Source organism: Xyrauchen texanus, chromosome 37 (assembly GCF_025860055.1).
Source record: "Xyrauchen texanus isolate HMW12.3.18 chromosome 37, RBS_HiC_50CHRs, whole genome shotgun sequence".
NCBI lineage: Eukaryota > Metazoa > Chordata > Actinopteri > Cypriniformes > Catostomidae > Xyrauchen > Xyrauchen texanus.
The window spans coordinates 39,777,058-39,792,121 of NC_068312.1; the positions used below are offsets into that span (position 1 = coordinate 39,777,058).

General features: G+C 42.6%; 1 protein-coding gene and 1 long non-coding RNA gene across 8 annotated transcripts; one reads left to right on the top strand and one right to left on the bottom strand.

Moving 5' to 3' along the window:
- The first annotated feature begins 1,070 nt into the window (after window positions 1-1,070).
- Window positions 1,071-11,646, top strand: LOC127630377 (spermatogenesis-associated serine-rich protein 2-like). 5 transcript variants are annotated; one of them, XM_052107830.1, is made up of 13 exons: window positions 1,071-1,221; window positions 2,954-2,990; window positions 6,374-6,453; window positions 6,602-6,710; window positions 6,802-6,851; window positions 7,116-7,350; window positions 7,437-7,619; window positions 9,072-9,207; window positions 10,125-10,183; window positions 10,335-10,444; window positions 10,637-10,739; window positions 10,819-10,973; window positions 11,094-11,646. In XM_052107830.1, the coding sequence occupies exons 2-13, from the start codon at window positions 2,966-2,968 to the stop codon at window positions 11,352-11,354; spliced, it is 1,506 nt and encodes a 501-aa protein (XP_051963790.1). In that variant the 5' UTR covers window positions 1,071-1,221; window positions 2,954-2,965; the 3' UTR covers window positions 11,355-11,646. The 5 variants fall into 5 exon arrangements, with proteins under 5 accessions (XP_051963790.1, XP_051963795.1, XP_051963794.1 ...); XM_052107835.1 differs by having other exon boundaries at window positions 10,819-11,017; window positions 11,094-11,346; XM_052107834.1 differs by lacking the exon at window positions 1,071-1,221 and adding an exon at window positions 2,009-2,121.
- A 2,169-nt stretch (window positions 11,647-13,815) lies between these two features.
- On the bottom strand, window positions 13,816-15,064 carry LOC127630405 (uncharacterized). Of its 3 annotated transcripts, none has more exons than XR_007968864.1 (3): window positions 14,934-15,064; window positions 14,610-14,774; window positions 13,816-13,919 (listed from the first exon to the last, which is right to left on the bottom strand). It is a non-coding gene; the product is annotated as an uncharacterized LOC127630405 (long non-coding RNA). The 3 variants fall into 3 exon arrangements; XR_007968865.1 differs by lacking the exon at window positions 13,816-13,919 and adding an exon at window positions 14,377-14,401; XR_007968866.1 differs by lacking the exon at window positions 13,816-13,919 and adding an exon at window positions 14,536-14,560.

Sequence of the window (15,064 nt, forward strand, 5' to 3'; positions counted from 1 at the left end):
GCTCGCCTTGCTCCTCCGAGTACACTCCCATGTTCTCCTTGAGTTTATCAAGATGAGCGTCAAGGTTATGGACTTTGTGGGACGTCCTACAGCCCATTGTGCTGTAGTTCTTCCCCAGAGTCTCAACCAGCTCCTTATAGTTTTCGGGCTTGTGATTGCCCAGGAAGCCCCGAACCACTGCGACAAATCTGTTCCAAACCGCTTTCTCCTTCCTAGTGAGCTTCTTGGGGAATTCACTGCACGCTTGGATCTTCTTTACCCAAGGTCCGACGAAGACACCGGCTTTGACCTTTGACCTCAGACAGCTTAGGGAAGAAGTCTTGAATGTATTTGAAGGCTGCCAACTCCTTATCTAGAGCTCTGACTAATTGTTTCATAAGGCCCGATTTGATGTGCAGTGGTGACATCGGCACCTTCCGGGGGTCCAACAGTGGCTCCCACTTGACGTTGTTCCTCCCCACAGAGAACTTGGTCTGTTATGGCCTGTCCCGCCTGTGGTAGTGCGCCTTGCTGTACCAAAAAAACAGTTGTTTTGCAGTGCCTGCAGGTGACATAAGGTGCCCCTTGATCGAGGCATGCCGAAATACAGTATGCCTTGTATGCTCACACATCTCAGCAGACGCTTCCAAAGAGTACTTTCTACTTTCGCCAGAAAAAGATATGTATCCACCTAGACGGCTGGAACTAAACTGAGCTGGTGGGCTTAAGACCCCTGTATTTATACTTCTATTTATATTACTGGAAAGTTCTAGAAGGTAATTCAAGTTTACTCAGCACTGATTCTACCTGCAATGTTCTGGAAAACAGGTACATTCCTTGTACTTGATCCTGGTCACAAAAGCAAAGTTTGTGGGGAATAATAGCCATTTTCTATACTTTTGAGGAATAAGCAATAAGGAAATAACACTTACAACCCAGGAACCAGAAAAATTAGAAACCCTTTGTTACGAGAAATATTGAACTCTTAATGAACTTTGATTGCGTTTTTTGATTGGCTCACATGTGACTCCGCCCATTTCAGCCGCGCGTGCGGATAAAGCAGGGCGGCGGATGTTGAGCTCGCGCTTGCGTAACGGAAGTGACGCATGAGCCGGTTGAAAGAAAAGGTGGACTGAACGAATAATTACGACACATAATCGATTGAACGGAACGGAAGCGTTATAAAAGGGTACCCACGGTATGTTTGTGTGATTGTGGCGCAGATAGCTGCAGGTTATTCAGGTAAGAGATGTTCTGCATCATTCTCAATATGAGCGCGTCAGATCAGCTAAACTCGTGTTATTTAACGTGTTATTTTGGATTTATATCTGATTGGTTAATGCGCGTCTCTCAGCTAGCATACATTAGCTCGTTGCTAAGAGACATAATCACATAATCAGCAGCGCTTTCCTCGTTGTATTGGTTTTAATATAAACACTTATTTTAGTGGCATTTTGACGTGCAGAATTAATGCAACTATGTCTACTGTGCAGAGGGAAATTATGAATCCGTTAACATCACTGATCAATACATCGGAGTCACGATACTATAAATGAATTAAAACAATGCTCGTTTCATGATTGTTGAATGTTAGAATACACGAACTATCGGTTGCATTTGAAGGTTTATCTGAATGTCAAGTGAATAATGGCTGATGTTTGTGTCAGTTGTGCTGTTCATTGTTATTAATCACAAGTGTGTTTTATTCTAGTTCATATTTCTGTATAAATGGGTTTAATGCTGATTGATTGGTTATTATCATCTTTAGGTGTGATTGATTGTATTGGTTTGTGCCACATCACAGTGGGCGTGTCTTCCTGCTTCCTGTCCCAGTGGCCCATTTTCAGTCAGGAACACAAAGTTGCTTTTGTGTGTCTTATAATTCACTCCTTATTTTATTCTCAACATCTCATTTCTCAGATCGTGTTACGTGTCTGCAGTTTAATCCACGGAACAGGCTGAGCAGGATCTCGGAGCTGTAATGGATCCTGTTATTAGATGTGATTCTGTCAATGCCATAATATTCCGATTAAATAACTGCGCTCTAACAGCTGTTCGCCTCTTTAGTAAATAGCCGGTTCATTTTCCTGTTGGTGTAAATATAACCAGTGAATGTGACTTCACCTGTTTGACTGCACACAGGTGTGTGTGTGTTTGTGACGTGCTGGCAGGAATAAGAATGGGTGTGTACGTGTTTGCATGGATTTAGGTTTCTGTTTCATGAGAAAGTGAATCTTGGAGTCATAAAAGTGTCTCTGGCTACAGCTGGTTTACTCAGGGTGGAGTACCTCAGCTTCAGCACATTTCTTCAAGAATGGATGTTTGGTGTTTTGGGAAAAGACTCTAATTCACTGGCATTAAACGAAGTACTGCTTTTTACTCTGCTTTTTTTAACATTGTTCTGAAATGTTGATTAGCATCTGTTTCAGGTGTAGCCTCATTTACTTAAAGCAACAGCGGGAGGGTGAGACAGGAGAGAGACAGACAGCTCTCAGCTGCTGCAGATTCTTCACATATGACCGCGTTATTCATCCAGATGTGTTTTCCATTATGAACTTCGCAAGGCCAGGAAATTGACTTTAAAATGCATAAGGGATGCAGTCAGCTAGTGCTGTATCCTAAAGCCTAAATGACGCTAGACTTTGTCTTTTATTAGACCACAAATGTGTTTGTTTTGATGGGTCATTCTTAGTCATGTTGTCATGGTAATTGGCATCTGTGTAGATGTGCAAGACGGAGAGTTGTGCGTGAAGGAATGTGTGGATGTGGAACTTGTCCTTGTTTGACCCGGTGAAATTTAAACCCAACCTGAAAGTCTCTTCTTTGCTGACTCCAGAACAAATCTTCTAAAACAAATCTGTTGACCGGATTCTCAATCACGAAGGTTTCGGTGTAATGGGTCTTTACTGTTATAGCGTGATTTGAAATGTTTGTTCCCATATTGTACATTTACCAGGTTTTTCTCTTCCTGTAGAGTTAAAGGACGATGGCGAGGAAGAGCAGTTCTAAAGGTTAGTCTGTCTGTGCTGCTATTATTCTGCCTTTATATTGGTTGGGTAACTGTTTTTAAAGGGGTGTCTAGTGGTCAAAGGTACCAAGACTACCACCCTTTTGTCAATACCTGTCCGGTAGTGCAGATTAATTTGGGTTCTGTATGACTGACAGGTGGCAGAGATATTCACCTGAACTTACAAGTACACTTTGTTTACTGCAAAATGCCCATCTCTTACTAACAACTGTTTTAGACCCGGTTTACTTTTTTCTGTGTGGATGACAAAAGATAATTTTAGTCTACCTAACCTTTCACATTCATTGCATCTTTTATTTATTTTATTTTTTTTCATACAATGAGTGAATGTTGACTTGAGCTCAGATACCTCAGAAGTCATTTGGGTTTAGTCACTCACCCTGGATTTGTGCTTTTAATGAGCGATCCCTTAAATCCTTGTACTTTTAAAATTCCTTTTAGTTTAAAGATTTAAAGGAATTATTCAAGACAAATGGTGTCCAAGTGGTAAAACCTGGTTATTGCTTTTAATGAAAAGACAAGAACCAATAACATTTTTTTAAAAAAAAACTTGCAATGGAAAAATATTTTCATTTAACTAAAATTAAAAATGTGAGTTAAAAAAAAAAATCTGTTTTCCTCAAAGAACCAGTGAACGACCATCTGACATGTGAAATCAATCACAGTTCGCCTGCATGCATGACGTTTAGAGGCATGTACATCTGGGGTGATCTCTGGACGACACAAATGTAACCCAGCCTGCAACATCACTGTGTCCTGCGAAATACCCCTAATCCAGTCTATGCTGCTGTAAAATGTTGCGGAGATGTTGGAGTAGGTACTGCTAAATGTGTCTCTAACAGGGATTGAAATGGGCAGGGAGGCGGGAACTGGCTGAACAGTCAAAATAATGTTTAATTAAAAATGTAAAAGATACAAACATAAACATGCACGGCAGCTGTGTTCGCTCCCGAACTGTCACATTCGGCCCCTCGGCCTGATTGGGGGCTGGCTGTGCACACATGGCCCCGCCCTCCTCGTCACAGTATATGCATTGCCAACGGAGCGTTTATAGCGCATTTCTTTCATGACATGCAGGCTAACACTTTATGGGCGTACTTGTAAACCGTAAATGCATCATTAACAAACAAAAAACGATATATTTGGTAACATTTTTATAAAAAGGTTCCAACTGTTAACATTGGTAAATTAAATGATAATGGATACAACTTTTAATTTAAAAAATGAATGGTATTGAATGGTATTAGTTGAAATTAACATTAACAATGAACAATACTTTTACAGAATTTATTAATCTTGGTGAATGTTATAACCTTAATTCTGTACTTAATTCTAGTTCATTTGTTCATAATTCATTATTCATGAATTCAAGGTGGTAGATGTGAAATGTTTTCTGCAGTCCTAATTCAGAATATTAGAGACTTGTCTGCCCTGACCCGGACTCCAAGCTCATGCAGGTTGCCAGAATTGGCCAACTCCGCATCCGTTTTAAAGGATTTCTGAGCTTTATAAGGCATCTCCAGTATTTATCCTTGTTTTACTACGCCTCTGGTCATGGTGGTGTTTACATGGATGGCGAGGCTTTTTAGGTCAGGTGGAATCTGTAATCTCTGATCCAGTTGGTTTCCATGGCTGCAGCACGCAGTGTTGTTTGCCTCCAAACTTGTTCAAATCTGGCAACCCGGCGGTGTGGAAATGCTATTGGTGAGTGGGCAGTGGGCGGATCCCACAGGCCAAAACAGAAACCGAAATTCCAGCTTTGAATGGAAACTTCAAAAGAAGAATATTCTGGCAAACTTTGCATCTTTACTAATGCTCTAATGGCATATTATGTTCATTTTATGATTTAGTTGAGTAAATATTACATATAGCACCTTTACTAACATTTAGAATTACTATGTATTAAAAAAATTTAACATTAAAAATCTACTAGTGTATGTTGGGATTAACATTTAACCAAGATTAATATGTGCAGTGTTGTTCATAGCTAATGTAATTAAACTAATGTTAACTAATTAACCTTTTTGTAAAGTCTTGCCGATACTTCATGGTTTAATAATGCATGAAAACTGACATTAAATGGAATCATTTTCTGAAAAATAAAAGTGAAATGTGTAATAAAACACATCTGAATGTGAAACAAACTGGAGTTAAAATCATGACATTTTCAAAACTATAACCCTGTACAGTACAAAATCAAATAACCACAATCATGAAAGCCCTAAAAGAGACGATCGTCATAAAAAAATTGACAATTAATCATCATCCAAATGTCTTAATCATGACAGCCCTAATAATTATTATTATTATTATTATTATTATTATTTAAGATGTATGCAAAATAGTTCCTTTCCTTTTGAAATGTAGCTAAAGTACCGAACTTTAAAGTGCTAAATAATCCAGAGATGCACCTGGCCAGAACAGGGTAATGTGGCCACAAATATAAATATTGGCTAATAATTCTGCTTGCTGAAAATACAGAATTATGTTGGAATCAGATGCTGCTGACACACTGTTACTGATTACATTTGCAATATTTTACGTATTTTTCTCAAATAAAATTGTTTTACATCTTAACATCCTTTTCAAAAATACATATTTAATGGATGATCATTATTATCCAGTTACAGTTATTAACTTGGCAGATGCTTTTATCCAAAGTGACTTGCAAAAGAGGAATACATTATAAGTGAAGTGCTGCATTACACCGTTTCACTTTTCAGAATAGTATCACAACAGATTAAAGTGCAACATGAATTTAGTTTTTTTTTTTTTGGTTAAGTGCTCATGGAAAAGATGTTTGAAGACAAAGTGAGTCCGCTTCACGGATGGGGTTGGCTAGGTCATTCCACCAATGTGATACAGTTTAATCAGTAAATTGCATTGTGCCATGATAAAACATGACACCCATATTTCTTTTGTGTTTGGCACGACTCTAGATTCTCTTTAACCTGATCACAGAATGCATCATGTGACCGGAAGGGTTTTGTTAGTCTTATAATCATTGAGCAGTAAGCCGTTACAAATGACTATCGATTGATCGATCTAACAGATTTTAATAGTATAAATTATGAAACGAATTATTACATTCAACTGAAGTGTTGTGTAAAATGTAACCCTTTGTTTTGAATAAGGGCGCAGTAGAAAAACTTAAGCAATGGAGATCGTGAAAGGCAATTGACCGGTTTCATTGACTTTTATTGTGTGCTAATGGAACTCTTTTGGGTGTCATGCAGCTTTAAAACGGTCTTGTGTCTGTGTGGGCACTCGCTCGATGGCACTGTGGGTTAAAGTCTGACAGCATTTTTAGAAGCTCTAGAGTTGGTAGTTCTGAGTTTTCACTTTTTGTTTTCCTCTTATTGCCAGATGTGTCTGGAGTCGTGTTCGACACGCACTCTAAAATGGTGATGTCTCAAGGAGGTACTTTTGAGAAGATGAAGGAAAAGGTATGAATCGCTTCTCTTTGATTGTATGGTGTCTGAATGCAGCTTTTCCTTGCAACTTGTCTTTTGGTTTTGAGTTTGTGCAATACTTCCCTTTATTTCAAAGAGAAGAGAAGTTGTTTCCACAGTTTGAGTTTGTCTCTGTCGTCAGATCAATGCCGTGCGAGCCGTGGTGCCCAATAAGAGTAATAATGAGATCACGCTGGTGCTGCAACACTTCGAGAACTGTGTGGATCGAGCGGTGCAGGCGTTTGTAGATGGTACAAACACATAATCAGTGTTTCAAGAGTTGTTTCAAGAGCTTTGCTTGTAATCTGGCAGTAATGTGCCATTGTGCTGGTGTTCTTTCAGGTAGTGCTGTGGAGATCCTGAAGGAATGGAACGTCACTGGGAAAAAGAAGGTGGGTGAGGAGTCACTGAATGTGCTGAACTCTTTCACCCTGGAGATTCGGGACGTTTAAGGAAATGTTTTGCATGGCAGTAAATGCCCATATGCTGTTTATGCTTCAGATTTATATTTACACAGTTTGTAGTTTCTAGGGCTGATGTAAAACCATCAGAAATCATGCTTGCATTTGATCAAATGTAAGATGAAGAAATCTTTAAATGCCATAAAAGCACAAATGTGAATCTGAGTCTGTAAGTGTTTTTTAATTGATTTACAGCCGAAGAAGAAAAAGAAGCAGAAGCCGCAGACTGACGTGCCTGCAGACACCACACCTGCTGAATCGGACCCAACCCCTGAATGTCCAGATGCTGTTAATGGTTTCCATGCCAACGGTACAGTATGTGCAGATGGCGACTCGCTGGATTCTCTGAGCGAGCAGCTGGACTCCGCCTCCCTGGATGCAGCAGAACTCGACTCTGAAAGTGCCGCCCCTGACCTCTCAGATGCTGCAGGTAATGACTGGATTGTGCTTCTGTCAGAGGCTCAGATGTTTGTAGTTTGTGATGGGGCTCAACTCAGTGTTTCTCTTCTGTGGCAGGTGGAGACGTGGCATCAACGCCGAGCCCCGCCCCTCTGCCCGTCACCAGCGACGGTCTGCGACAGGAACATCACAGCTCCCGTGGTAACAAGTTTCGTCCCAAGGCTTTTTCCAGCTCCCAGAGTTCCTTGGTGGTTTCTGTCTCTGATGACACACAGCTAGGTTCTGCTGCCAAGAAGATTGGTAAGAACTTTCAAGTACAGTGTACTGTAAAGCCCAAAAGTGTACTTTTGTTTACTGTTTCTTATCAGAACACATCCGAATGCATTATGCAAATTTTGTCGTCTACATGGGCTGTCCAGGTTTCCCAAACACATGAACAATCCTCCTTTGTGCACATCGTCGCTGTATGCACCTGCTATTGACTGCACAAAAGGAGCATAGCAAATCCGTCATGGTGCACGTCAAACGTGTTCCTATTCGCTTGTAGTCAGAAGAGTGTAGTTTGTGGCAACGTGGATGACCAATCGCAATCTGATCCACAATTTGAAAACGACGTAGGGTTTTAGAGTAGGGTTGCAGCGGTATGCCGGTTTCATGGTATGAAAATTGAATCATGTACATTTGCTTATCTATGTTATTAAGAAAAAATTATTGCAACCAGGAGAATCTCACCTGCGCATGGGCATCTCCTTTCCTCCTCGTGTGCGCGTGCGTGCGTGCGCCGGTAGGACGCAGGTGGGGTCGCAGGTGTATTTGGACTGGCTCACTGACAGCAGAGAAAGAGCTATGCCATGGTTCTCCCATTGAAGATATTTCGGTGGTTGCTCAGGTGATGGCCTATTTAGGACTGCAGAGGCAGATTTAATGAGAATCTTGCAATCCGCTAAAGGCTTCTCATCTGCACTTCCACACGTATGTAACAATCTCGCGATCATGATCTGCTGTTCTCTCTGGCGTGCGCGTGCAACAACTGACCTCAAAACTGATGTGACCAATTTCAATTCTAGTGAGACTTTCCTAGTTTAAAGAATTACAGAGGAAGTCCAGTGGAAACTCAAACAGTAGACCGCCCAGACATGCCGAGCAACACTGTCATGCGCTCATTTTTCATTATACATCACCTTTACAAAATGGTTTCATGATATTAAATCAGTAAAAGTTATAATCGGACCTCCTTTTATATCAACAGTGGCAGTTGTAGTTAGTTTCGAGATGTTTCAGCTAGTTTATTTTTAATAAATACTATTATAGACCAGCTACACTGACCTTACCATGGTAATGAGGAGCCATTCCTCCTGTTATATGCATGTTCTGTTTGAAATTAGGAAACATACGGGATGATATTGGGATGGGATAAATATGCTCTTCAATTTAAATTTTCTTTTAAAGATTTGGTAAGGTCCTCACTGGGAGCTTTAAAGATACTACAGACTTTAAGGCTTGAGCTTCTGTAAAGCTGCTTTGAGAAAATGTGTCTTGTAAAAAGTGCTAAAAGAATTAAAATGACTTGAGTGGACTACAGTACTGGCCATCTTAAATACTGGGACATCAGTTTGGACTGCCATGACCAGATTCACGATTGATTACAGCCGACTAGTTACTAGATGGTGTTTGCTGCAGTTCAGACCTCCATGTCACTCCCGTTCCCCGCGGTGCCCTGACTGTTGGTCTTTCATGTTTGTTGTTTGTCAGGTTCTAATGTGGATCGCTCTGTGAAAGACCTGCAGCGCTGTGCGGCGTCGCTCTCTCGCTACAGAGTTGTGGTGCGAGACGAGATGGATTCATCGATCAAGAACATGAAGCAGACGTTTGCTGAGCTGCAGAGCTGGTATCTCTCTCACACACACACACTGATCGGAACACTGTTGAATATATATATATATATATCATTTATAAACCCTCATAAATGGTGCACATTTATAAAAATTAAGGATATTTCGAATTCTTGCGCATACGGTAAAATTTAAAATGCAATTTCCACATTCAGTTCGTATTTGTTTCCTAGTTGCACATTTATTCCTCATCCCCAGAAGTGAAGCAATTGCTCTTTTGGTTATTAGTCCATTAATAAAGAGTTTCTCATGCTTCTGCAGAGACTGGTTAGAAATATGCTTGTCTTGCATTATCATCATTGAAGGCTGCATTAAATCTAGAACATGACATGCATGTAATGAATCCATGTAAGCGAATGCAGGCATATTTGAGAACAACTGAACGAATTATGCAGGGCCAATAGCAACCGTAATAGCCTGTTCTAAACAGAAATCAAGTTAAAGTTACTGAACATATTAAGAGAGCTGAAGAGACTCACTGATCAAGAGTCAGGACATTGTTGAAAATAATTCACAGGTAAGCCAAATCAACAAGAGAAATGCACTGAGAAGTTGTGTGAATTTCACGATGTGCATTATGATCTACAACAGTAATTTGGGCGTGTGGGGAGTTGTGCGTGGATGCCGCGGAGAATAGCGCTACGTCTCCACGGTAACGCGCTCAAGTTTATTTTAAAATAATCAGTTTAAGTTTTTGGTCCAGTGTGTCCAGAATTTTCGGTTGCAGTAAATCATTTTTATTTTGGTGCATCACTAAAGTTTATCAACGCATGAGAATTTTTTTATTAGAGAAGTGATTCTGGTAGACCATATAATGCAAACCAACAGATTCAAAACACATTCCATTCTTAACACACACACACACACGCACACACACACACACACACGCTGAATTATGTTCTTGTGTGTTCAGTCTGATGGATCGAGAGGTGACTCTGCTCACGGAGATGGACAAGGTCAAAGCAGAAGCCAGTGAGTAGAGATAACACTGACTACACACACACACACACACTTCAGTGTGTGTTTTCACTGTGTACAGATGAAATGTACCACTTTTCACTGAAAGTCACTTTAAGGTTCTCTGGTATTCAGTGACGCTGATCATATGTGTGTTTGTGTTCAGTGTCCATTCTTGATGGCCGTCAGAAGAGAGCAGAAGAGCTGAAGAGACTCACTGATAAATCAGCATCATTGTCAGAGGATCAACTCGCTGAACTACGAGCTGATATCAAGGTACACACACACACTCGTTTATTACTAATAATGAGGACTTTCCATTGACTTTAATAACCTAACAATATAGACTAACCCTTGTACAATCATGTTGGCGTTTTTAGATTCCAATTCAATTATTTTGTTTTGAGTCATTTAAATTAGTTGGTGATTTCTGTTTTTTAGCTTTATAATCTGTCTTTGTGTCTCCAGCACTTTGTCAGTGAGCGCAAGTATGATGAAGATCTTGGTAAAGCTGTGAAGTTCTCGTATGATCTGGAGCCGCTTAAGTGCAGCATTATTTCTTTTGGATCAGGTGAGACAGGTCAATATCAACGTGTTCTTGTTTTGTTTGTTGTATATTAATTAATGCATGACTGTCTGTATGTTTGTAGTGTACCATCCTCAGACAAGCTACTCCAGTCGTTCTCGCTGTAGCTCCACCTCTTCCTCTGTCACGGGCTCTGCACCTGCCAAAGCCCCGCCCCCTTCTGAGCCACAGCATCAAGCATCTGCGTACACGAGCCGCCCAAACGTGCCACACAAGCAGGTGAAGATGTGCAGAATGACATCGCTGATCACACCAAATCTTAAGTGGGTGTATATGCATGCACACACATGATGTGAGCTGCTGTCACTGAATTAGCATGTGCTTCTCTCTGCCGTTCAGATTTTCCTGGGCAACAGACGCATCATTCAAGGTTACCAGGGAAATCAGCGAAATAACGGAAGCGCTCATTATGACCGCAACCCTGGCCGAACCAACTATCGCTACCAGGTAGATCGTAACCACGGAGACCGGAGTCACCCAAGCGACCACAGCGACGGCCCAAACTCTCAGCTGATCAATAGTGCTAAAGGCCCCTCCCGCCCGGAACGCCCCGCCCAAAACGGCCTTCCACAAAGACAACCACGGACACACTGCCCATAACACACACGTTCATTTGCCTGTTAGTCTGATCACACACACATACATGCATGTTCCTTTGCCTGTTAGTCTGATCATACATGCATACATACATGTTCCTTTGCCTGTTAGTCTGACCATACACACATACATACATACATACATGTTCCTTTGCCTGTTAGACTGATCATATACACACACACACACATACATGCATACATACATACATACATGTTCCTTTGCCTGTTAGTCTGACCATACATACATACATGTTCCTTTGCCTGTTAGACTGATCATATACACACACACACATACATGCATACATGCATACATACATGTTCCTTTGCCTGTTAGTCTGATCATATACACACACCACATTAAGAGAAAAATGAAGTTTACACTTGAGCTGTCGAGCTGCAGCCCGTCTCATTCTTCTTTCTCTATTACACCATCTGTCTGTCTCTCTTGAAGGGTCCGTGTTTGTGTTTGTCTTTTCCTGTAGCTTTAATTTTGAAAGGAAAGATCTGCAGCGTTTATTTGTGTATCTGATTCACCTGATCAACACTAAAGATGAAGGACCATTTGTAGTGAGTGAGAAGAGTTTGTGTAGAGATGTGTGAGTGAGTTCAGTTTCATGTTTCCATACACAAGCCATTTCAATCAGTTGTGATGTCACTGAAGCTCCAGTTTTTCTCAGCAGCAGCTCGATGAATCTCTCGTGTTCTCAATCGGTGCTAAAGCACAACCGCTCATTTCCTGACTGAACAAACGCATCATATCATGATATACCTCATACTAGTGGTCATAAATCTGCTCCACACTTTCTTGTCTCGTGCTGATCTCGTTCTGGTCAGAGGTGCCGTTTTTGCCATCTTTGGCTTGGTCAGTTTCTGGACTGGTGGTGGACTGATGCTTTGATATTGTAGTTTTCATTCAGAGATCTTCAGCTGCTCTTCCTGAAAGACTCATGAGGAAAACTGTTCTGTCACAGTTTAAAGAAACATGTGCTTGTGTTTGCATGAATATCAGAGATTCAGTGGTGTCAGTAAAACAATCGAGACCTGCTGGCAAAGTTCAATTTGACACGAGTCTCACTCGTCCCTGCTACCGGGTTTCGTTGTTCATTGGATGATTCATGTCACATGATCAGCACTTTCACAGTTTATTACTCTTTCCAGCTCAATCTGTATATATGTAACTATATGTATAATGTTTTGTAGCCTATGACCATGTATGTAGTAACACATTAGGCTGATGAATCTCCCTGATAAACAAGTCCAGTTCTTCCTCCATGTATAGAGTCTTTCATTTGTTTGTTGTTTTCAAATGATCTGAGATAGCTGTAAAATCAAGTGCCTTCAGTCACGTGACCTCTTTTTCCTACATTGTTTTACTGTCTTGTTCCTTTTGCTGCGGTTTGGACCAAAGACTTTGAAGCCCTCCAGATTCGCTTTCACTAAATGCCACCTTCTCCTGTCGTGCACCTCATCATATTTCTTGCTGATTGACCTACTTCCTTTCTTGTGAATAAAAAGGATTAGTAGCAAATGCTGTACTGTTTGTGTTTCTTTGTATAACTGCAAAATCATGCCATATATTGTGACACCCAAACTTATTTCATGTGATTTTTATTTTTTTTATTGAAAAACCTTAGGACATTATTTAAAGTCCTCACCACCACTGATTTTCCTCAGTAACTTCAGCAGGTAAAATCCCTTGTTCATCTCCTAATGCATATTTTGTGTTGTGATGATTCTTGCAGTTCGTCAGTCCTCTCGTGCATCTTGAATAAACACTTGACTCTCTACATTTTACATTTTACATTTACATTTATGCATTTGGCAGACGCTTTTATCCAAAGCGACTTACAGTGCACTTATTACAGGGACAATCCCCCTGGAGCAACCTGGAGTTAAGTGCCTTGCTCAAAGACACAATGGTGGTGGCTGTGGGGCTTGAACCACTGTCCTTCTGATTATCAGATTACAAGTTATGTGATTAGACCACTACACTACCACCACTCCACATTTGGGCTAAAACTCCATAAGATTTTGATTAATGGAAAAAAAATAACCTTGGGAGAAACCAGACTCGCTGTGGGGGCCAGTTCTCCTCTGACTAACCCCACCCTAAACCAGACTCACTGTGGGGGCCAGTTCTCCTCTGACTAACCCCACCCTAAACCAGACTCACTGTGGGGGCCAGTTCTCCTCTGACTAACCCCACCCTAACCCTAAACCAGACTCACTGTGGGGGCCACTTCTCCTCTGACTAACCCCACCCTAACCCTAAACCAGACTCACTGTGGGGGCCAGTTCCCCTCTGACTAACCCCACCCTAAACCAGACTCACTATGGGGGCCAGTTCTCCTCTGACTAACCCCACCCTAACCCTAAACCAGACTCACTGTGGGGGCCAGTTCTCCTCTGACTAACCCTAAACCAGACTCACTGTGGGGGCCAGTTCCCCTCTGACTAACCCCACCCTAAACCAGACTCACTGTGGGGGCCAGTTCCCCTCTGACTAACCCCACCCTAACCCTAAACCAGACTCTCTGTCGGGGCCAGTTCCCCTCTGACCAACCCCACCCTAACCCTAAACCAGACTCACTGTGGGGGCCAGTTCCCCTCTGACTAACCCCACCCTAAACCAGACTCACTGTGGGGGCCAGTTCTCCTCTGACTAACCCCACCCTAACCCTAAACCAGACTCACTGTGGGGGCCAGTTCCCTTCTGACTAACCCCACCCTAAACCAGACTCACTGTGGGGGCCAGTTCTCCTCTGACTAACCCCACCCTAACCCTAAACCAGACACACTGTGGGGGCCAGTTCCCCTCTGAAAACCCCACCCTAACCCTAAACCAGACTCTCTGTGGGGGCCAGTTCCCCTCTGACTAACCCCACGCTAACCCTAAACCAGACTCACTGTTGGGGCCAGTTCCCCTCTGACTAACCCCACCCTAACCCTAAACCAGACTCCCTGTGGGGGTCAGTTCCCCTCTGACTAACCCCACCCTAACCCTAAACCAGACTCACTGTCTGGGCCAGTTCCCCTCTGACCAACCCCACCCTAACCCTAAACCAGACTCACTGTGGGGGCCAGTTCCCCTCTGATTAACCCCACCCTAACCCTAAACCAGACTCTCTGTGGGGGCCAGTTCCCCTCTGATTAACCCCACCCTAAACCAGACTCTCTGTGGGTTCCAGTTCCCCTCTGACCAACCCCACCCTAACCCTAAACCAGACTCGCTGTGGGGGCCAGTCCCCCTCTGACTAACCTAACCCTAAACCAGACTCGCTGTGGGGGCCAGTTCCCCTCTGACTAACCCCACCCTAACCCTAAACCAGACTCGCTGTGGGGGCCAGTTCCCCTCTGACTAACCCCACCCTAACCCTAAACCAGACTCACTGTGGGGGCCAGTTCCCCTCTGACTAACCCCACCCTAACCCTAAACCAGACTCCCTGTGGGGGTCAGTTGCCCTCTGACTAACCCCACCCTAACCCTAAACCAGACTCTCTGTGGGGGCCAGTTCCCCTCTGACTAACCCCACCCTAACCCTAAACCAGACTCGCTGTGGGGGCCAGTCCCCCTCTGACTAACCTAACCCTAAACCAGACTCGCTGTGGGGGCCAGTTCCCCTCTGACTAACCCCACCCTAACCCTAAACCAGACTCACTGTGGGGGCCAGTTCCCCTCTGACTAACCCCACCCTAACCCTAAACCAGACTCAC

What these genes read in the sequence shown, in the direction of transcription:
- LOC127630377 (XM_052107830.1), top strand. Translation starts at nt 2,966, where the DNA reads ATGGCGAGGAAGAGCAGTTCTAAAG. An exon ending in GAGGAAGAGCAGTTCTAAAG is followed by an intron (nt 2,991 to 6,373) that starts GTTAGTCTGTCT and finishes TCTTATTGCCAG; the next exon opens with ATGTGTCTGGAGTCGTGTTC. An exon ending in CATTATTTCTTTTGGATCAG is followed by an intron (nt 10,740 to 10,818) that starts GTGAGACAGGTC and finishes GTATGTTTGTAG; the next exon opens with TGTACCATCCTCAGACAAGC.